Raw genomic sequence first — 24,135 nt, 5'->3', positions numbered from 1 at the left:
CGAACCCTCCTTTTTTCAAGACGCTATTAAGGATGTACGTCTTGAACCCCCCCTTTGTTATTTTTCTTTACCATGCATTAATTACATTGTTTTTGCAAACAAAGATTAATCCTGATGGTGTGATGAAATCTGAAGATAGTCTCTTTGTTTAAAATCCATGTATGATTAGAAGGACTTTTAAGGCACGTAATGTAGGCCAAAGTTCATGGTTATGAAAAAATGATAATAGGCCCAAACAAGTGTTTCAGTGTTGAACCAAGGATCAATTCATTCTGATGCCTTCAATCCTGTCTTGCTCATTTGGATCTGCTCATATGTGTTTCTCTGGATTTTCTCTGGATGTTCCATGATCTTCGAGTGAAGTGATTCATAGATTCAAGAATGATTGTGCTTGATCAATCTCATAGTTTGAAGATTGATGTGCCATTTGTTTTAGGGAATATTTGCATGTTTTTGTTCCTCTTTCTTTTTGATTCTTGTTTTTTTTTTCTTTTTTCCTTTGTTCGTGTTTCTTTTTTCTTTGTTTTTCTTTGTTTTTTTTTTTGCTTCTTTTCTTTTTTCTTCTTGATTGGATCTTTGCACTTGTCATTTGGTCCACCTCGTGGTATCTCCTTTGGATTGATGTCTTCACTCATGTGAGCAGATTTCTTCTATATTGCACCCCAGTGTGGAGGGTGATCTTGGTTTGGGTTGAATCAGAAGAAAATGCTATAGGCTCTCAAAAGGGACACAATGGATATATTTTTTCTCCTGTTGTGAAGGGATAAAGAAAGAAAGTCGTTCATCATTTCATACATGGAAGTCCTCACAAAAGAGGTATCCCCAAGGGGATAGATTTGCAGGATTAATTCTATTCACATGAAACAGTGTAATTAATGCATGATAGGATTATTTCGAATGAATTGTTTTTTGTTGCTCCTTGCTCCCAACATGTCTCAATGTTCAGGCTCCCGGCGAGATGCCCCAATTTAGAAGAATACTCCTGTTCAAATGAACAACTCAATGTCTTGGGTTTTAATGGTAAAAAAAAGTTAACTTGAGTCTAAAAAGACAGTGGTGTGATCTTATTGACTCAAAGAAGGTATGGGTGTATCATAAAGGTAAAGGCAATGTTCAAGAATTTCAAAGGGAGGTAATGTCAAAATTTGGTCTTTTTGATCAAGGTATTTCATTTTGGGGGTTTGAGACAGGATAAGAAAGGTCTAATCTTGTCATATGTCAAAAATCTATAATTCTTGAAGAATTAAAAGAATCCTTAATTCATTTATATTCGAAGAACTAAAGATTAAAATTTGTTCAATTGCTCTACCTTAGAAAGTAGCTAAATTCAATCATTTAACAGATTAAGCGAAAGATCAAAGATGTGTTCAAACAAACAATCCTCTAAGTGCAAATGGTATATGCCATGCCCCCTTCTTCGGCAAGCGCCTTACAGGTTTCAGAGGAATGTTTGGGGCTTCTTACGTGGTACAGCTAGCAGCTTCAACATCGTGGCCCTTAGGATATGGGGATTCTTTTCTTAGATCATCCTGGCAAGCTTTGTCCTACAATCAGCTGATCAGGCTCCTGTTACAATCTTGCTTCCATGTGGTTAAATTCGCTTCATCGAGCCCTTCACGACTTAATTTCATGTTTGTGAAAATGCTTAAATGTAGATGAAAATGCAAAAAGGCAAAAATGAAAATACAGAATGCATGAAATGTTCGAGGCATTGATCCAGAAAGTGTCCATTATCATAAATAATCCTTATTCAGACAAAAATGTTTTATCTTGTAAGAGACATAAAAACAATAAAAGGTATGTTTCGGACTAAATCTTCTAGACATCCATCCGAGATACTTTCTTCCATGACTCGACTGCTTCTTTGATCATCTTCTTATAACTGTCACCGTGATACATAAACTCTGATATAGATAATCCATATGTTGCTGGGACAAACTGATGTGCCCCATACTGTCTAAGTGCCACAACGGAGCATACCCAACTGCACCTCAAAGTCCAAAGGGTCATAGTGTCAGAATTCCCACACTTAAAAAGAACATCACTGAGGAACAACCAGGGGGCTCTCCAGGTAATATCCCGGTCCTGTAGATGAGTGAAGACTTTCATCCATTTCTCTTTTGAAGCGCCTTCATATCCTGTCATGGTGATGAACTCTCTCAAAGGTGAATACGTAGTGTTAAAACTACAGTAGGCAACCCCATTAGTCTTCTAGAATGGATGTGAATCCAGACTGAAGGAACTGAACACATCCAATGAATCTACCTCCGCCAGCTCTTCGGCAATGGTGAGAGACCAAAAGGTCTCGGCTGAGATAGTCGGTGATGGGTTGACTCGTTCGGAAGTTGCTCAAACAGTTCCACCACGGCTGCGTCAATGCATCCTAAAACCTTCGGAAAGATGATCAGCCATACAGACCTAGTGCAAAAAGGTCTATAGTCTTGCCCGTTACCTTTGTTTCGGAGTCGGTCAGTCACCCATTTTTCATCAACTCCTGCAATCTTAGCCAGTCCGTTCTTGAAAGGCTGACTCTTGATGTGTTTGATGTAGACTCGCTCCAGTTTAATGCTTTCACAGTGCAATAGTGTAGTATACTCCTCGATGGTAGGTACCATGTCCTCCTGGTTAAAAGTGAAGCAATTGTATCCCATGTTCCAAAATTGAACCAAGACTCTGATTAAGGGCTCATTGGTCTTACATGAAGCAAAAGTGCAATGTCACCATACCGCTGATTGAACTCTGTTTCCGATCATTCTTCCAACTATCTCATATGTCTCGAAGTTCTTGCACATTATTATGTTTTAAACTGATAGAGGCGTAGCTAACTAGCTCTGACACATAGCTTCCTTGAAGACTATCTCCATTTTCCTTCTAAGTCTTCTCGGACCATAGTCGTACCTCGGGGTTTTTAATCTATTGTATTACAACACCTTTGTCCATGGATTCAGATTATTCGAGTTTTAACAAACACGTTTTAGTGGATCAATGACATCTTTTATGATGCAAGTGATGAAAATAAAATAAAATAAAATAAAAGAAAGATGAAAAGAGTTAGTGAGGTGAAAAAAATAATAAAAAAAGATCATAAAAATGAAAGTCCTACCCCACATGATATCTACCCCACATGCTTATTATTCCTACCCGGACATGATCTCTATCCCGCATGCTAACTCAAACAAATCCTAACGCATATTTGTCTAGTTCGCATGCTTTGAACAAAAGTAAGGCATGAAATAAAATCAAAGCAGCCTAAGGTTTGGAATGAGGTTTTGGGGTGGGCTCTAATTCTCCATCGTCTCCCGGTTTAGGTTCTAAAAAAATGGTACCCGAGTTCTCATTGCTGGTGCCCCTTGGGCTTGCCAGACCCTTAGTCCTAAGCCTATTACAAGCTTGTGTGGACTAAGTTAAACTCGAGAGGACACATTCCCTTATGTCTATGCGGAGAATAAATTCACACGAAGACTTAAGGTATATGAATCCCGAAGGCTACTTGCTAGGCATATGCGGTGAATAAATTCACATGAATGCGTCGCTTTCACCCCCATTTAAAATGGGTTCAGAGCTCGGGTTTAGAGCTTTAGATGAAAAAAGACTTTAAGGGCTGAAATCATTGAGAAAACGGTTAGTACAACTATTTACTCGAAAAAAATATAATCAAAAGTAAGCAATAAGGATCGAAAGGTTACCTTAAAATTTAAACTTACCCTTTTCGTTAAAAAGACAACTGGAAATTACCTTAGCCTGACTCACTTACATGTGTCCCCAGCGGAGTCGCCAAGCTGTCGTAACCGTCTTTCGGTTGGGCCCCAGAATTGGGCTTCGACTTGAAAAATGTGATTGGAGTCGCCACCGATTATTTATTTAAAAAAATAAATAGGTTAATCGGATACCTTATATTTTACCTGATCTGCGTCTTACCAAAGATATGTCGGATTCGGGAGTCGGTTACGGTCAAGGAAGGATTAGCACCCTTGAACCGCCCTTTCGGTACTACGTAATTTCCAGTTGTTTTTAATTAAGAAAATCGAAAGTTAAAATTTAAAGGTAACATATGATCCAAAATTACTTACCTCCGATCAATTTGAAAGAGTACCCTTAAAAAGTCGAGAAACGCGTTAAAGGAAAAGGAAATAAGAGTAAATGAAATAAAGAAAATAGAAGGAAAAAAAATAAAAAAAAATGATGAAAAACTAAAAGAGGAATAAAAAACATATAATTATTAAGTGCAAAATAATAATAATGATAATAAGTAGTAAAATAAAAAACGCAATCACACCAAAAAAGTAAAAAAAAAAAGTCAAGGTTTGGTGAAGTATAACTGTCGGGAAGGAAAAAGACGATAAGGGGTGGGACCGTAGTTAATAAATGAGTGTGATGTATCTCTATAATATAGTAAGAATGAATAAACAAAAAAAAACATTATGATATAATATATATATATATATAATAAATATTATAACAAAAAATAATAATTTAATAAAGTAAAATAATAATGTAATATAATATAAATACATGAAAACAAAAAAATAAAGAAGTATAAAATATAAAAAATAATTAAATGTATATATACATATGTTTAAAAAAGTAAAAATAAAAATAAAATACAATAAAAAATATACATAATGATAATAGTAGCAAAAGAGAAAAATATATTTATATACGTTAATAGTAAAATAATAATAATAATAGTTATAAATATATATAATAACTTTAAAAACATTAAAATATATTAGAATAAAAATAATTAATATATATATATACTTAATAATACGAATTATCAAAAAGAAATAAATAAAAATATGAAAATAATACATAAGGGACCGTTCATCGGCGGCAAACCTCGAAAAAAAATTGATTTTTAAAATCCTTTCCTTCCCTCGTTTTAAATATTCTAGTATTTTTCCAAAACGGCCTCGGGGTTGTGTAGATCTAAAAGAAAAGTTTCGAACGACAACCCCTTTTCCTCGGCCAAAATTATTTTTTTTAAGCACAAAGACGAATAACAACACATGCAAGTGAAGAAAAGAATGCGAAAGGTAAAAGCTTTCACCTTTTATTGCTCCTGAATTGTTTACAATAGCTTCAAAACAATCTATTTGCTCGTATTTTTTTTCTGGTAATTTCGTATGCACATCGTCTGTTACAATAGTGAGCTACAATGACTATTTATAGTGCTTGTGGATCCTATCTTTAGGAGTTTAAAACATAGCAAAATTCTATCCTATTTTTAGGAGTTGAATCCTAGCAGAATTCTATCCTATTTTTGAGAGTTTGAATCCTAGTAGGACGAAAAAGGTGTGTTGACACATAGCATATTTTAATTAGTTTTTGCATGATATCCTCATTTGCACCACTCGACATTATTCATAATTGGATTAAGGGTAATACCCTTTTAATTTAAAATTATTTTAAGTGTGTTGCCTTAACTTATTAGATATTCGCTTTTGATGATTCTAAATTAAAATTGTATCCCATTAGTGGCACCTAAGAAATTGATTTATCACTTTTAAAATTTGGGAACGGAAGAAAAAGAAATATTCTATTATTTAAATTTATCGAGAAAAGATAGTTATAACTTATCTAAAATTTGGTCTCGCTATTTGTAAATAATCGAATATTCTTTATCTTTCTAAAGGTTGGGTAATTTTAATTTAATCTATTTTGGTGCTTTTGAATAATTCATGTGTTGTTGTTTCGTCGGGGATCATAAACCAAATTAAACTCGAATTTGTAAATTTCATTGCAAAGACATTAATTAATCGATGAGGTACCGATTTAGGGCGTTGTGGGGGTGCTAATCCTTCCCCACGCGTAACCGACTCCCGAACTCATTTTCTGGTAACGCAGACTTTAAATTATTGTTTTAATTAAAATTGACTTTTATTTAAAATGACAAAAAATTTTTGTGTGTCCAATCACACCCTAATCAAGGATTGGTGGCGACTCTTCGAACCTGTGTTCTTATCGTGAATGAATTCCCAAATTTTCGAAACGAGAGGTTTTCTAAAATCACATTGTTTTTAATTAAAATTCAATCGTAAAGAAGATAATTAAAAATGACGAGATTTTCAAAACCTCGCTCCCCGTTTAAAAATCGTTTCGACAATAATCACGTAAATTTAAAGTTGACTATTATATTTTGTAATGAAGTAAAGTTTTTTAATATAAGGATTTATTATTTTGTGTTTGAATATCTCTTATGATTGTAGAAGCAAAATAAAATAAAAGATATTAAAATTAAAAAGTATGGATTGTGGCTTTACATTTTCTATTTATCAATATGAAATTTTGGGATATGATCTTATTGTACAATATAAAGTTATTTTAATTTTATATATATTTTGGACCGTTTGATGAATGAAAATATATAATTGAGATTGACAGTAAAAAATAAAAAAATAACCACTAAAAAATAATCTCAACTATCTATTATTAAATTAATAAATTTTAATTAATTGTCACCGCTAGTAGTTTACCCATGAACCCCATCCATTTACAATCTTCCTTCCCTCAACATTTGATTTATTTCCTCAGCCTAAAATTCAATAATCTTTTTACTTTTTGCATTTGATTTTGCTAAACTAAAAAGATTCAAAGAATTCCAAATCAGTTCCTTAACTGTTATATCACACTTCTGTCATACAATTAAGGTACGTTAACAGTGACGGATTTAGAAATATTTTTTAGGGTGAGTATATGTATATTAACGACATAGAATTTTTGTATGTGATAAACATAAATAAAATTTCAGGGTGAACATCTTCAGTAAAATGAACTACTAATATAAAAAAATTCGAATCTCGTGATGGACACATGTCCACTCTAAATAAAACTTACATCCCTTATTGGATGTTAACGGTCGATTAAACATTTTGTTAAAAAACAACAACGTTATCCATATTTTAGTTATTTTTTCGTAAAGTATCATTACAATGTTGTATTTATGCTTTTAATATATGTTTGGACTAATGGTAAAGTTTTAAGTTCGAGACCTTTTATTTTTATTTCATTTTTTTCTCATTAAGAATAACAGGATATATTAAAATTATTGTAATCATATACCAAGAATTGGAGTTGGCTGATTGATTTATGCTTGTGATCATATTCTTATTGGCTTTAGTTCGAATCCGCTTTGCAATAATTATTTTTTCTTATTTTCTTTCAAATAGGTGGTTGAAATTAGATTAAATAAACTAAAATTAAAAATAATCCTCCAATCATTTAATGACACATGTTACTATCTAATTGGATATTAAAGTTATTTAATTTAATTAAAATGGTGAATGAATTGATAGAAGGTGTAAATATTGAGAATAAAATATATAATTATGCCAATTTTATTAACTGACACGTCACTACCTCTGTTAAAAAATAATTGCTGGTGATTTGATTGAAACATTTAAATAGTTGAGTGGTTTGGTTGATAAAATTGAAATGTTGGTGGTCAAAATGATTTTTGACTATAGTTTGGTGGTCCCCTGTGTAATTTACCCTATTTTTTATTCTGATGTTGTCTAACTTTAATATTTTTTTAATTATTATTTTAATACATTTATAATAATATTTTCTTTTCGTTCTTTCTCTGATCAAATATATCATGGCTATCGATATTTTTGAGTTTTGTGTGCGGGTTTTTTCTATTGATTTTCTTGGTATGTGGTTCTATGAGGTTTTCTGGTTGTTTGTTTTTTTTTATGTATAGTTTTCTCATTCATTTGTATACGACATTTTGTTGACTTCTGGATGCATATGTCGATTCTTCTCCTCTATGTCTGCTTTTTGTAGATGTCAGAGTGATTTGTCTTTGTATATTGTTGCCTCAACTATTTGCACTCTTATTCATTAGGTTGTAACTAATCGCTCACCAATATTTTTTTTATTAAAATATGGTGATTACAAGTGGTAGTATTTGTTCTAAAGATTATTAATCATTTAACAATGAAAGCTCAAATAATCTACAGTCGTTGGTGCTCGAACTTACAACTTCTAAGAATAACAATCATTTCTTTTATCACTGAGATCACTTGATTCGTGCTCGTTTACCGATAAATTTAATTTATGATTATCTTGAATATATATATATATATATATATATATATACATGATATTATTCTAAATGACGTCCGGTTAATTCAATGCAATCTACATACTTTATCAAAAAAATTAATTTAATTTATATTGTTTAATAAAATAATTAATTAAATGATTTTTGTCCAAAATAGTTGAAGCACCTTTTTAACCCTTGGTTTTTCATTTTAAAATGAAAGGAAACTACAAAACAGGCCCACTTGAAATCCCACGAAACTGATCGAGAGAGGAAGAAGACGAGAAGGATATGGGAAGAATCAAAGAAATAACTTCAATTCTTCTCCTTCAATTTCTGTTGTTGCAGTTCGCGAAATCCCAGGTTTATTAATTTATCTTTTTAATTGCAAATATCTTATTGCCTCAGTAGTTTAATGGCGGATTTCGATTTCATTTCATTTTGCTATACTCGTCTCGGTTTCCGCTTAAATTCCTTCAATCCAATTTGGTTAGTACGTCCTTATAGCTTAGGTTATCCAAACTCTTCGTACTCTTCAAAGTATGAGTGCTCATATTCGGATATTAATAATAGAAGGATTCAATTCTTCAAATGTATGAAGCTAAATATATTCAAGATTATTTAGACCTTTCAATTGGAAGGGTAGAATTGGTTTTTGGGTTTGAATTTTAAAAGTTTAGGTGATCTAGGTTGGAGTCAATTTCGGATTTGAATCATTTCAGGTCTGGATTGTTTTTGAGTTCAATTTGAGTCTTTGGTTGTTGGATTGTTTTTGAATGAAGATATGCATGAGTTATTTCTGTATATGCTCTAGTCTGGAGCTCAAAGCATAGTTTTGGCACAGTGTTGTTTGCTTATGTTGCATTTGTCTTCTTGAAATGAAAATATTAGAATAGGCTTAGCTGCACCGTTTTTCCAACTTGACCTTTTGTGTTTTCTCTTGTGTTTGTATGCAGCAGAGCTTTGAAGAATCTTCTGCTGCAAGGTAATGTTGTTTCTATTGTCATATTGGGGTAGCTATGTACTGTATATTAGGCTTCATTTCTTTTCCTAAATGCAAATAAAGCTTGGAGTTGTTTGAGTTGAGAAGATGGAAGTTTGAGTTGACTTCTACTCCGTTGCTTTATTTGTGATGACTAGTGATCTTGGGTGCTGGAATTTATTTGAAAATGGGAAAACTACTATGCTTTTATTTTACCTAAATAAGCCTCCAACCTTTGTTTTTTACTTAATTTAGCCCTTATTTCAGATGAACCGTTGATTTATGTTAAGAGTTTATCTAGGTAAGGGCTTATTTAGGTGCAAATTAAAATTGAAGGGCTTATTTGGATGTTATAAAAAACATAGGGGATTATCTAAATAAAGTAGCAAAGTTTGCGACTACTTAATATTTTAGCCTTAAAAATTATAGTGTCTTCTTTCTGGAATTTTTGCGACTAATATCGTCATTATCATCCTTATGCTTAGGACTCCTAAGCAGGAACCACATGATTCCCATGAAGTGCATTGTTCCAGAGAAAGAAGTAGGGCAGCCTGGCAGATTATAGAGGATGTAAGGGCAAATTGTGTTCTTTAGGTTTACAAGGATTACCATTTTAGTTTTAGTTGTTTTGCATGGTGCTAATGAAAATGTTCTTCATGTTCATTCTGTAGTATTTGATGCCATTTGTTGAAGAAGAAGGATATGAGATTTCAACTGACTGTAGGCTTCATCCAGACAATGATCTTTTTAGGGATCAGGAGCAGCACAAGATTAATTTGGATGTAAACGAGTGGCGGTGTGGATATTGTAAGAAAAGCTTTCGTGCTGAAAGATTTCTCGATCAGCATTTTGACAACAGGCATTACAATCTTCTGAATGTTGTATGTAGACCCCTGTTCCTTCTCTTGCGATGAACATTAGGTCCTTTTTTGGTTGTGATGTATCATAAAATGCTTGCTTTTCTCTAACTCTGTGATTTCAGTGTGGATGTTATTTTCCAATTTATGGTAGTCCTCTTTATTATCTTATACTTCAAAGAAAATATAAGGGGGTAAATCTCCATTTTAATGAATAGAAAAGCAATAATTTGTTTTGATAAATTCATTCCATTGTAAATTGTTTGTTAATCTTCTTTCAGTATAGGGTGTGAACCTCTCTAATCTTCATAAACAAATTATGGTTCATGTTAAGATTGCTTATAATGCTTGAATGATGAATCCAGAGTCAAAGTAAGTGCTTGGCTGATTTATGTGGAGCATTGCATTGTGATTTTGTGATAAATTCCAAGTTGCAAAAAGCCAAGTGCAATCCTGCTGCTGTTGCAAGGAATCACCATCTTTGTGAGGTTGTTTTTAATTAATGTAACTGTTTGATTTGTTAATTACAGTGTTCTGGCTCATTTATATCTGTGCTTTCATTTGAACAGAGTCTTGCCAATAGCTGTTTTCCTATTAGTCTGGGTCCATCCGCCAGCCGCCTCCATGGTATATAAACGCCTTTTCATATCCCAAAGTATATTTCAATGGATTTTTTTTTCTCTTACTGAAAAGCTGATACTATTGGAGTGACATTTATCCTTCTCGTAAAACAAAGTACAGTCATACTGTTGCTAATATCTCTTATTTTCCGATGCATTCTCTCTTGAAGAATTATTTCTGCGCCAATTTTGTGATGCTCACACCTGCTCTGGAAAAACAACACCTTTTCCTAGAGGAGGCAAAGTAAGGTTTTTTTTCTTCTTCTTTTAATGATAAATGGTTTAATTCAAGCTTGGGGTTAAGAGTTGAACCTATGCATGGATGGGTGGGGTTCAGTTTTTATAATAAAATCCCATTCTGCAGCTTGCATAACAGTGACACCTATATTTACCGCCTTGTCTTTTAGGATATCAACAAAAACCCAGAAAAAAAAGTCAAAGACCAACTAAATGAGACTATAAAAAGTGCAATGCTACGTTTCTGGATTGTCATTGTTAGAAGCTTCTCATTATCATTTTTTCAAAACGATATAGAAGTCCTTTTAACTTTTATTTAATGTTGAAGATTTATGCTTAACAAATATGATTGCTCATTTTTATTGTTTCAGAAGAGAGCAAATTTACTCTACATGGCTACATCAATACTGATTCTGATGCTGCTTCCTCTTTTTTATCTTCTTTATTATTTGTATCAAAGGTAATAATAATAAAACAAAAAAGCCTTTTTGGCATTACCGAGTCCCAGCAACAATATTTAGGACTTCTATTTATTTTGCAGAGATATGAAGAGGGAAACCCAAGTGCTAAAGCGAGTGTCACAAGTTGGACGGAAAGCAAAACCTTCGTAGTTGGTAATATTCTTTTGCATTTTGCTTTCTCACTTCTATTAATCGGTTATTGTCATTAATTACTTGTTTCAGCGGCAACAGCTTTGCATATTAAACCTTCTGATAAAACTTTCCACTTTTCGGATAGCAATGTGTGGTTTGAAGAGCAACAGTATATGTTTCTAAGGGTTTGATTTTGCATATCTTGTTTTTTAGATTCGCCACGATGGGAAGAAAAGTTTGCTTTAAAAGGAACTCTGTTATTAAATATGAAATGTGATTTTGGATATATTCGAATAGGGATTAGAAAACGATTGGGCATGTTTCCATTCCCTGTTATCCGGTAAAAGAGTCATTTTAGTCGTTTTTACTTTTTAGTTTATTATGCTTCTATTTTAGTACTTGTTCACTACCTTTTCTTGTGTGTAACAAATTGTAGTCATAATTTAATTGGTTTTATTTATGCTCATCAGGTACTCGCATCTAAACCATTTTAAACCTAATCTCAACCATCCCCTAATCTTTCCTTTGTTTTCGGTTGCAGCGATGATGATGATGATAAAACGACAAAAATTGCTTCCTCGGAGTTAGAAAGTTAAAAAGAATGTGTTTACATTCTTGTAAGTCATGGAAATTTCAGAATGGACGACACAAACGCAGATGCCAATGCCCTGTTGGTAGTGGTTTTCAGTTTTTGATGATGGCAGCAAAAGGGTGTTGTGCAGTCTGATTGAACAAGTCAACTGAACTGGTTCGAGTCTCTTCGAGATTGTTGTAGAGTATGATGTATGGTAGTTGTGTAAGGCTATAAGGAGTTTTGCATAGAGATTATATATCGTTTCTAAACTGCAATGAATTCTGGATGTTGATATGTTTTAAGCCGTTTTTCTATCCTGTTTTCCTGATTGATGTCAGAGAATTATAAGCAGAATTTATGTTTTCAATGCGGTACATCTTTGATTGCAGATGTATATATTTTTCTTGGTGACATAGGCCTAGATTCCAGGTTTAGGGTTTAGGGACTTGTGATATAGGACTAAGTTTTAGGTTTAGGGTTTATGACCTTATGATATGTTCAGGTTTAGGGTTTAGGCCATTCTTGAGGTTTAGGGTTTATGACCTTGCGATATGTTTTAGGTTAAGAGTTTACGGTATTCTTGTGATATAGGAAAATGTTCCAGGCATGTGACATGTTTCAGATTTAGGGTTTAGGGTCTTGTGATATATGATTATTTCCTAGGTTTAGGGCTTGTGACATGTTTTAGGTTTAGGGTTTAGGACCTTCTTTTGATATAGGATTAGGTTCTAGGTTTAGGGTATTGTGATATAGGACTAGGTTCTAGGTTTAGGGTTTATAGCCTTCTTGTGATATAAGACTAGGTTCTAGGTTAGAATCATGATATGTTTTAGGTGTAGGGTTTAGGATCTCTTCTTATGATATAGGCTTAGGTTTCAGATTTAGAGTTTAGGGCGGAGAATATTGTGATATAGGCATAGATCTCAGTTTTGTATTTTGAAAACTTGGCCATTCAGGCTGAATTGCTCTTATGGTGTTGTGAAAAAAATTATTGGTTGAAATAGGATATCACCGGAATTATTTTTTGATCTAGTATGAATACTACAATACTCTTCAAAAGTCGTCGGGAACATAGTGTGTCTTTGAAAAGTCGCTGAGACAGTGTCTTCGAAAAGTCGCTAAGAAGACAATGCGTCTTCGAAAAGTCGCTAAGAAGACAGTGTGTCTTCAGTTTTGTTCAATAGCATGAAAAACGAGGAAGATGCATTGTGTTCTCGGCGTCTTCCCCGAAAGATGAAATGTGTTCTCGATGACTCTCCGATTACTATAGTATTCACATCATCTCGAGAAAAAATTTCGACGATACCCTAATTCAACCAAAAAAATCAATAACCCTACATCAGCAAATCAGCCAACCAGCGGCCTTCCTTCCCCCTCCCAAAAGAAAAATCCCCAGAAATCCTTTTTATTTGACTTAAAAAGATTGGATTTTTGAAATTTCTTTGTTTTCGCGTAGGGTGATTGAACTTGAACTTTACATTATTAAGTTGACTTAAAACACACAAAAAAAATTAGTTTGAGATATATTAAATTTGGAACGATTTCATCAAAATAACATGATATTTAAATAATTTACATCTAAATAGAGAATATAAAAATTATATATATCGCTCGGTTAATGTAATTAAAGTTTTTTAGTTGCACTAAAGTCTTAAAAGGATTACAAAATTTCATTTAACTACACGTATAGTTATTGTCTTCAACTTTCTAAATAATATTATTTTAAAATTTAATATATATCTATATATTTGTATACTTATAATTTATATGATCAAATATAACTTACAAAATTATGATATAAATATAATTTATCAATTAAAAATGTCAAAGAAATTGACTTCTTTTTGTAATTCTTAATTATGAATTTGGGCTTTCACGACAGTATGCAGCTAATGATTGAGAAAATTAATGGGTTTTTTTTTATTTGTTTTGTGGGTTGTGGATGGTGACCTAAATAAAGTAGAATAAAGTGGGTAGTGGCCTAAAGTTAGACATATCCATCCATCTCTACATTTAAGTTTGCGATGAATCCTCCAATTTTGACCGGGTGAGTGAGTCGTCGTTTCGCTTGAACATGGTGAGAGGTTCCTTTGGATGGAAAAAAAGAAACAAATCAAACTTATTGACTTTGGTCATTAAACGAAATGTTATTATCTTTAAAAATTTTAAGTTCGGATTACTGCGTCTACATATTGCGCAAACGTTATCAATGATTAGAAAAGATTTTGAATAAGTTCTACCGTGTAACCTCCTCAAACTATTAAAAAAATCAAATTAAACCTTTATATAACTTTGAATATTCTAAAAAACTATGAATTTCAAGAGTTAAAGGTTTTTTAACAATTGAAGAAAAGCAAATCGGAAAATAGAGATAGAAGAGCTTATAATTACTTGATGGCTAGGGTTTAGAATGTAGGTAGCCGATCAGTTTAAGATGAATTTCTCTTCAAAAAGAATATGAAAATTAAATTAAATGATTAAAACAAAATAATAGAATAATAATTAAAAAAATATAAATTTAAAAAATATGGTGATATCCCTTTCTAAGATTGGATTTCTTACACAAACACGCGCTTAGATCGAGATGTATAACTATCTAAAGATCATGTACTTAGTAATTTGGACAATGGAGAAAATATCAAAGACTCGTCGCTATGTAAATATACACTTGTACTATGAAGTAAAAACATGATAAATTTTTTAATAAAATAAAAGAATTCACAAAAAAAAAACTTTGAAAAAAAAAAAGAATACTGATAAATTTCTGAATGTTGTAAAATACAAATAAGCTGAATCTATTTATAAGCTAATAAAATCCTAAAATCAATTTAGGTGTGATACATAGGAACTTACTTGAACTAAACAGGAGTGATGAATGAATAAATAAATAATAAAAGAACAGTTTAAATAAATTGACAGACTAATAAAACAAACAAAATAAATTTTAAAATAAAATAAATAATAAATATAATCCTAAATTATCTACCATATATAATACAGTCATATGTTAACTTTAATTATAAATAATCAGTAAAAATATTAAAAATTTATAATAATAATAATAATTAAAAATCATGTATTGGACTCAAGAAATTTTCTGATTGTGTTGTCTTTGTTAAAATAGTCGTATCTTGAATTCCCAATATTCAATCGAAATTTTTTAAGATGCGTTACTAATGTAACTGATTGTCCACCAATCTATAAAAAGTACATATTGACCGAAAATGCCCATATCTTATCAGAAAATTTGTCTTAAGTTAAAGTTAGCTGATGTTTCAACAACACTCCTATTTTCTTTTTCTTCGAGTTGTTCACTATCATTCTTCTTTTATTCATAGGGCAACTCAGCTTCATCCACTAATTCTTCATCAATATCGTAATAAGAATCGGAATCACGAATAGAATTATTAAACCCTTTTGATTGTGGTGCACCTTCATAGTCAATTGGCTTTTGATGATCATCTTGCTTAGACCAAGTGAATCTATCATAAGCAGAAATCAGATGATGATGATAAGACGTGAAACACGTGCCTGGTCGATATGAAATACCTATACTAAAAACACGCTCATGTAGTTGCCTTTCAACAAATTCAACTTGCTGTAGTGTGTTGAATGGTATGTGTATAGCTTCAGTCCTATAGTAATTATTCTTTTTTCTTAAATAGAAATTGAGAGGAAAGTAAACACTACAATGTTTGCATCTTAGTTTGAAACAATAACGAAAGAATATTTGTATTAAGTTGTATTTTAGATTATATTAATTTCATTGTTTAGTCCACTTGTAGGGTTTAGAAATTATCTATCATAAGTATTAAGGACTAAATATATAATTATATCATTTTTGTTAATGCCCATGTTAGCTCCTCAGTTAAAAGTTAGCGGCATGTGACTTAATCGACATCATTTAAATAATTAGGTGGTCTAATTGATAAAATCAAAAGATCAATAGTCAAAATGAAAATAAACAATAGTTAACTTGATTAAATTAAGTAGTCATAAATATGATTTACCTTAATTTAAGAATATACTAATATTAATTTAAGAATATATTAATTAATTGAAAAATTCTATAACGCTCGTCTAGTGTAGATGAGCACGGTTAACGATGAGTACCATTAAATTAATTTATAATACATTAAATTAAAAAATATTAAACGTATAATTATAAATTAATTAAAAATCTAAATGTAATTTAATTAAAATACAATATTTATAAAGCATTAGTTTCTAGGATAAACTATATCATTGACCAACTAACTATTTACCCCTTTTACTTTAACCATCGACTTTTCAATTTTATCAATCGGGTCACCTAACTATTTAAATCTTGTCAATCAAGCCACATGTCGTTAAATATTAATGGAGGAGATGACGTGACAGTTAATAAAATTTGTATAATTACATATTCAGTCCTCATTACTTACACATTATATTAATTTGGTCATAACATTTAATTAATTCAATAAATTTAATCCTCAATCAGATGGTGACATGTGTCATGGATTTTTTCTTAATATTTTTATTTAATTTAATAAATTTTCCATCCATTCAAATGTTGTCAATTCTCGCCAATTGAATGAATAGAAAATAAATTGACTCAATAACCATTGCTGATAGGGTTTGAACCCAAGACGTGAGGAGAGGAAGCAAACACCCCAAACACTGGGCTACACCATTCAAACGACAAACCTACCACAACATAATATATATAGTTAATGGAATTAAAAAAGCGAAAATGACCTAATAAGAACTCCAACATGAAATAATTGAATAATACGATATATATACACAAATATTATAATTGATTAATAATATTATAACTAATTAATATGTGAATATTTTATTTATATTTTAAATCATTTTAATGAACAAATAAAAATAAAAATAATTTTAATATATTATAATTGAAATATGAGAAAGAGCTTCATTGACCTAATAATTTTTCTGATAGTTGAGGGCTTATCGTAGTAAACATTTTAACTTATGCATTGACTTGTTTATATCTCGGTTAGAGTAAGAATTTTATATTTTATTATTTATTCATTATATATTTGAAGAAAAATTTAGGGAAAACTTGATTTTATTGAATTAGTCTACTTTAATATAGAGTTGTTAAATAAGATTAGAACTCAATTTACGTTATAATATTTTAAAATATAAGATATAATACATTTCAGTTCAATAAAATTAGAATAATGAAGACAATTTATTAATTTAAAATATGTAAAATGATACATTTCAATTATAACATATTAAATTCACTTTTATTTTAATTTTTGCATTAAATGTGATTTAAAATATAAATAAAACATATTCATTTATTAATCAATTATAATATTTGTTTATATATATATATATATATATATATATATATATATATATATTCATACTATTCAATTATTTCATATTTGAGTCCTTATAAGGTCATTTATTACCATTAACTATATTATAAATTATATAGATTATGTTCTGTATACTAGACAAATTTAATGGCCCAACTTAGTGATTAGAGCATTCAGTTTTTTGACTTGCGTCCTAGGTTCAAACCTACCAGTAGCAGTTATTGATTTAATTTATTTTTCCATTCATTCAATTGGTGGCACGTGGCACAATTTGATTGGATGGAAAATTTATTAAACAAAAAATATTAAAAAAAGTCAATCATACAGTGACACGTGTCACCATCTAATCGAGGATTAAATTTATTGAATTAAATAAAAATTAAGACCAAATTAATAGAATGTTTAAGTAATGAGGACTAAATGTATAATTATACAAATTTTATTAATTGTCATGTCATCTCCTCATTTAATATTTAAGGTCAGGTGGCTTGATTGACAAGATTTAAATAGTGAAGTGACCCGATTGATAAAATTGAAAAATTGGTGATTAAAGTAAAAGGGGTGAATAGTTAGGTGGTCAATGGTATAGTTTACCTTAAAAACTAATGTTTAAAAATATTGCATTTTAATTAAATTACATTTAGATTTTTAACTAATTTATAATTATACATTTAGTACTTTATAATTTAACATTTTATAAATTAATATAATGGTGCTTATCATTAACGATGTTCATCCGTGTTCGTGGAGTGTGACAACATCATCCTAATTAATTTCAATCTTTGTTTAACCTAAGGAAAATTCTATAATGCTCGATGAGAATGATGAGCACAACTAACGATGAGTACCATTAATTTATTTTATAAAAATTTAAAATTATAAATGTCTTAATATATAATTATAAATTAGTTAAAAATCTAAAGATAAATTATTTAAAATAAAATATTAATTATATTATTTTCCATTATCTTTTTGGCTTAAATTATCATTGCCCCTAAAGTATGCCATTTGTACCGAGTTGCCCCCAAAGTATTTTTTAGGACGTTTTGCCCCCTGAAGTTTAAATCGTTACCTCGTTTGCCTCAAACCGTTAACTCTATTAAAAATAACAAGGGTAAATTACATATTTAACCACTTAACTATTTTCACAGGTCTATTTTGGTCACTCAACTATTTGTTTTCTCAAAATCATCACTAAACTTAAGTTTTTATTTTGTTTTGGTCACCTAAATCGATTTGATTTATTTTTAAAATCTGTAATAAATAAGAATTCATTTATATCACTTTTTTTTACTCGCACACTAATAGTTGACCCCTGAATATCTAAACCCAACCAAGCTAATAATTTTTTACATTATAATTTTATATATATGAGATAAAAATTTCATAATATATAAATATCATAAATTGAACAACAAGTTTAGTCATACTCGACCCCTGTCCCAATCGACTAATTTTTTTCTCTTCATAATCATTTTTAGACTTAATATTTCATTCAAAAAATTTCAAATATTAATTAAAATTTTAGATAAATACGATATAATTAAAAATAAATTAAAGAAAAATATTTGTCCCATGAAAAGGTGACAAGCAAGAGACACAATGAATCCCTTTTAATGAAGAAAAAACAATAAGCCCCTTTGTCCATGGTACCTATACTTTGATGTTGATAACTTAATTCATTAAATTATTTATCTTTACTTTTTATTTATTTATTTATTATTCTTCGAAAAATTTGTTGTCACGCCCTTGCAACATTCAATGTTTTTAAGTAAAACCACCAACTCTTTTCAAGTTTATAATAATTATTGGGTTTACACTGTGTAAGCTTTCGTTCACGTATCGAATCATCGATATTTATTTATTGATCGACTAATCCAGATGAGTTATTATAAAGACTTATTATAGATGCAATCTTTTTAATCTAATTTTTTCATTCACAACAATAGAATTCAAACCCTCTAACATTATTTAAAAGATCTAACTTCTCATCTCACTATACCAATTAATAATTAGTTTTTCCACTCGCAATTTTAATAATTTAATTTTTGTAAATTAAAATTGTTAAAATGATTTAATTAATTAGGGTTCATCGCAAAAACTATTAGTGTGAATGCTTAAACAAATTAAGCAATTATCCACTGAAATAAATTCAATATTTAATCTTATGATTTGTAAGAAATGTTCAACCTGCATTCTATACAAACTTAATAAATAATATGAAAATCGATTTATATATTGAGACCATTAAAATTTAAAATTTTCAAACATAAATTAACTTTTTATTTTTTTTATATATGATCTAGACATGTGTAATATAAATTAGGGATAGCACAACATTTTTTTCTTACACTTTAGTACCTTTTCTCAACTTGAATTATGAAACTTTTTTTGTCACAATATTCTCTAAACTTTGTAAATTTTCTTATATTTAGTTATTTTAATGATATGAAATTTTAAGATTGTGTCATGCGACATGTCATCAAAATGATAAAAGAAAACAAGTTTAGAGATTATTGTAAACAAAAAATATATAAGGACCAAGTTAACAAAAGTTAGTAACTTCAAAAAAATAAATCTAATCGATTTATGTAATCAAAAAATAACTTAAGTTAGTGATGATTTTGAGGGAGAAAAATAGTTGGGTGACCAAACCAACACCGTGAAAATAGTTGAGTGGATAAATATGTAATTTACCCTTGCTATTTCTAAAGGAGTTAGTGGTTTGGGGCAAACGAGGTAACAATTTAAACTTCAGGAGTCAAAACGTCCCAAAAATACTTTAGGGGACAACTAGGTACAAATGTCATACTTTATGGTACAATGAAGCATTTAAGCCAAAAAAGATTATGAAAAATAATATAAATTAATATTTTATTTTTAAATAATTTATCTTTAGATTTTTAACTAATTTATAATTATACGTCGAGTTCTTTAGAATTTTAATTTTTTATAATTTAAATTAATAATACTCATCGTTAATGATATTTTAGCGGTATTCGTCGAGCGTTATGTTTTTTTTCCTTTCCTTAATAAGTGATTAAGGTTCAGTTCCCTTAATTAGCATTTTTGTTTTTCTATTTTTCCTCGAATAGATGATGACACATTTCATATTCTTCTTGGATGGAACTAAAATATTCAATAAAAATAAATTAAATAATATTAATCTAAATTAGAAAATTAAAAATAAACATGGATCAATTTCGGTTTAAATACACCTTTTAAGGAATAAATTAAACGAAAATAAAATTTGAAAGACTTTACATATCATATAATTTTAATAAAATTAACCGATCAAGATGATCACGTAACACACTTTAATTAACCAATCTTTCAATGGTGTAAATAATTTTTAATAATTTAAGAAATAAAACATAAAAAAGACATTTCAAAGAATAACTCCGTAAAATAATATACTTTAAAATAAAAATAATTTTTTTTTTGGATAAATGTGAATTTTATTTATCCAGAAAAAACTCAAGAGATCGTACAACCAAACACAATCAATACCGCAAACAAAGAACGAACCTAAACAAAACTCAACTCTCTACAAAAAGAATCTCTCTTGACTTGGTCCTTCTTAACTCAAATTTCCAACATAACAGTTAATAACCACCACACACACTACAATTCAATGCAAAATCACACAGTCTCGAGATATCTTTATCCACAGTTTGAAATTTGGGTTTTCACATCCTATTAAATTTGTCTCTTATTAATTTTTTTAAAAGTTATAATTTTTAAATTTTGATTATGATTATTTTAAATAATTAAAATTTATAAAAATATATATTTAAAAACTATTTGATTGCAAGTTTTTAGAATGCTTTTTTTATATTTTAATTAATAATAAATTTTAAATAATACTGAGTGAAAATTTAAAAAATTTACCCGTAAAATGTTAATTGACAAATTTAATGAGAAGAGAGAGCAATTTTCCCTCATTTTCTTGTATTGTTGTTAGTCTGTTTCTTCTTTATCTTTATGATCGACAACGATATTAATTTTAGTGTTGTATGTCTACTGTCAACATACATTATTTTTCTTTACCTTTATGACATGTTTTTCTATGTTTTTATGACACGTTTTTCTCTGTCTGTTGGCACAATTTTTATCATTTTTCTGTCTTTATGTTATTTTCATTTATCATTTTTCTCAGGTTTGAATTTGACATTGTCTCGACTGATCAAGATGACATTTATTGTTATCATGTTAATCTTCCATGTTTCACGATTTGCGTTCGTGGATAGTTTTTACATGTCGTTCGATTCTGATTTGTGGTTTGTTAATGATATTTCAATAGCTTAATTCCCTTTCATTTGTTGATGCAGTCATATTTCTTCGTACCTATCTTTTATCTGAGATTATTTGACTAGATTTTTTAATATTTTCCTTGTATGATCATGAATAATCTCAAACGAAAGGGAATTAAGTTATTGAAATATTAAAAAACCTAATCAAATAATCTCAACCGTAAACTAAACATTTCAATAGCTTAATTTAAAATATTCAAATTACCATGAATGTTGACAATGTATTTTCTTGCATTAATATTCTTGCGGTTGCAGTCTTGTTTTTGGTTAAGTTGTGTTTATCGCGATTGTGAATATAGCATACAATATTACAGTAATTACGAGTATCGCGATCATATAATAACAATATCGGATGACACCACTACCGCTATATAGCAGATGATTAATGTTTAAGATGCTAAAGTTTTTTAAGATTGTAGAAAGCATATAAGTAGGCACCTTTTAATGTAATCCAGATGATTAATTAATCAATAAACAAATTTCGTTATGCAAATATCTCTAGAGATCTTTTCTATCTTATAAGGCGAGATTAGGTATGGGTATGAGATCTGAATTTGATGAATTTTGATATGATTTAATTTTATTAGATCGAATTTTTAAAATAAAAATCGGATTTGGATTGATTAAATTTGAATTTAAGGTGAAAAATATTTTGACCGCACCTGAAAAATAATGTAATTATGCCTTATAGATTTAGGGACAATTATAATAATAGCTCTTTATATTACTTTTTTCAATTAGATCTCTATTTTACCGAATAAAATTAAGAAATTTTCATTTATATGTGCCGGGTTGAATTGAGTTAGGTGTGAATTTTATCTCAAAAGACGGGTCGAATTTGGGTCGATGAAGTCACTATAAACCTAAATTAAGTTGGTTTTCAAGTGGAAAGTGTATTTTAATCGAGTCAGGTTGAATCGGGTAGAATTATCTAAAACCTCGACCATGTCCATTCCTATTACGGGATAGTGATCGAGTCGGCAAAGTCAAGTCAAGCAAGTATTGCCAAACTTCCATGAACTTGAAGTCTTTAACGAAAACTGGTAAAACAGTCACCCCTAAGAAAATTCGAAGCAACAAGAATGAGATTGCCCCAGACGTTCAATTCGATAAATACTTGGGATTTTGTAGATTCTCAAATATTCATTCTTTCCCACACAACGTGAGGATTGTGTTTAAAACCTCAGCTAAAGGAGGTTATAAATAGGCAGCTAAAGCTGAGGATTTTACATTGCCTTCTCCATTAACCAAATTGGAGGTTCTAATGAGAAGGGAACGAGATTGTTTACCAAAATTAACCATGTTCTTATATTTCTCATTTTCATTTCTACCAGAGGTAAGTGAAGCAAGGCTAAGCCATCATCATCATTCAACACCTTTTCTGGGACCAGAAACACCATCGTCAGCACCAACACCAGCACCATCACCATCGTCATCTCCATCGCCATCACTTCCTCTAAGCCATCATCATCATCATCCAACACCCTCTCTGGGACCAGAAACACCATCGCCAGCTCCATCACTTCCTCTAAGCCATCATCACCACCACCACCACCACCACCACCATCCAACACCCTCTCTAGAACCAATAACACCATCGCCAGCACCAGCACCAGCACCAATACCAACACTATCGCCATCTCCATCGCCATCACTTCCTCCAACCAATACAGTGCTCGTATCGCCATATGGGGGCGGCGTGCATTATCTGCCTCCTAATCGCTACTAGTAAACTTTAAATAAACTTGGAAAGAAGGAGAGAGTTCGAATATACATGAAAGTCTAGTTTAATTATCAAATACTTGTAATAGGGTTGTCATATGGGGGTGGTGTGAGCCAAATCTTGTGTTCATGGACAATATATGTAAACAAATGGTGCAGACCATCAATAAATAAAATTACTTTTATATTAACTTTTATAACTCTCCCTTTCTCAGCTATATCAAATATTGCATCAAACATAGTTTAATCCAATTATAGTTTTCAGTCACCTATGAAATGATTATTTAGTTTGGTTAATTTCCTAAGTGTTATGACTACATCCGTCCATGTCTTTGAAACCTCATTGATTCATTTTTTTTTTAAAAAAAATATATTGTATTAACTATAATTTAATATATATATATATATATATATATAATATGCTGTTAAGTTAAATGTGGAACTTGATTTAATGGGTTGTGTTTATACTCTCCCCTACGTGCTAAGATCATATCCCCCTCTTGTTCTTGCTTTCTTGACTTTCTACCAATAAGATATAGTTTAACCTATATATAAAACATTATCAATTATTAACCAGCTATTGGACTTGGTTTAGTGATTAGGTGCTCCTCTCCTCCAAGATTGAGCCCTTATTGTCATCCTTATTTTTTTTTCCATCAATAAGAGGTTAACACATGTCTTCGTCTTATTAGAGGATTAAATTTGTAAAATTATTTCTAATTAAAATCAAAATGATAGAATGTATAAATAATAAAGATCAAATGTATTATTATCCTAATTATGACCAAATTAATAAAATATATAAATAATGAGGACCAAAGTCCAAATGTATTATTATATAAATTTACTTA

The 24,135-nt window shown here is 30.2% G+C and overlaps 1 protein-coding gene across 3 annotated transcripts; it reads left to right on the top strand.

Moving 5' to 3' along the window:
• Positions 1-8,289: 8,289 nt before the first annotated feature.
• LOC120148075 lies at positions 8,290-12,167 on the top strand. Of its 3 annotated transcripts, none has more exons than XR_005518338.1 (10): positions 8,290-8,407; positions 9,001-9,029; positions 9,512-9,596; positions 9,698-9,907; positions 10,249-10,371; positions 10,453-10,510; positions 10,674-10,747; positions 11,112-11,200; positions 11,282-11,433; positions 11,489-11,606. XR_005518338.1 is itself a non-coding variant. In XM_039161269.1 (10 exons), exons 1-9 carry the CDS (start codon positions 8,336-8,338, stop codon positions 11,349-11,351), a joined length of 807 nt encoding a protein of 268 aa, XP_039017200.1. In that variant the 5' UTR covers positions 8,290-8,335; the 3' UTR covers positions 11,352-11,354; positions 11,875-12,167. The 3 variants fall into 3 exon arrangements, 2 of the variants coding, with proteins under 2 accessions (XP_039017200.1, XP_039017199.1); XM_039161269.1 differs by lacking the exon at positions 11,489-11,606 and adding an exon at positions 11,875-12,167 and having other exon boundaries at positions 9,004-9,029; positions 11,282-11,354; XM_039161268.1 differs by lacking the exon at positions 11,489-11,606 and adding an exon at positions 11,875-12,167 and having other exon boundaries at positions 11,282-11,354.
• Positions 12,168-24,135: the final 11,968 nt, after the last annotated feature.

The sequence above is a fragment of the Hibiscus syriacus genome, unplaced genomic scaffold, assembly GCF_006381635.1.
Source record: "Hibiscus syriacus cultivar Baekdansim isolate YM2019G1 unplaced genomic scaffold, ASM638163v2 tig00110946_pilon, whole genome shotgun sequence".
Lineage (NCBI taxonomy): Eukaryota > Viridiplantae > Streptophyta > Magnoliopsida > Malvales > Malvaceae > Hibiscus > Hibiscus syriacus.
Note: the sequence above shows the minus strand (reverse complement) of the source record. Positions and strands in the feature narration are given on the sequence as shown.

Bases quoted from the DNA above. Each gene is read 5' to 3' on its own strand.
- LOC120148075 (XM_039161268.1), top strand. From the start codon at position 8,336: ATGGGAAGAATCAAAGAAATAACTTCAATTCTTCTCCTTCAATTTCTG. The intron at 9,908-10,248 runs GTATGTAGACCC...TGATGAATCCAG, and splicing joins ATTACAATCTTCTGAATGTT to AGTCAAAGTAAGTGCTTGGC. The intron at 11,201-11,281 runs GTAATAATAATA...TTTATTTTGCAG, and splicing joins CTTTATTATTTGTATCAAAG to AGATATGAAGAGGGAAACCC.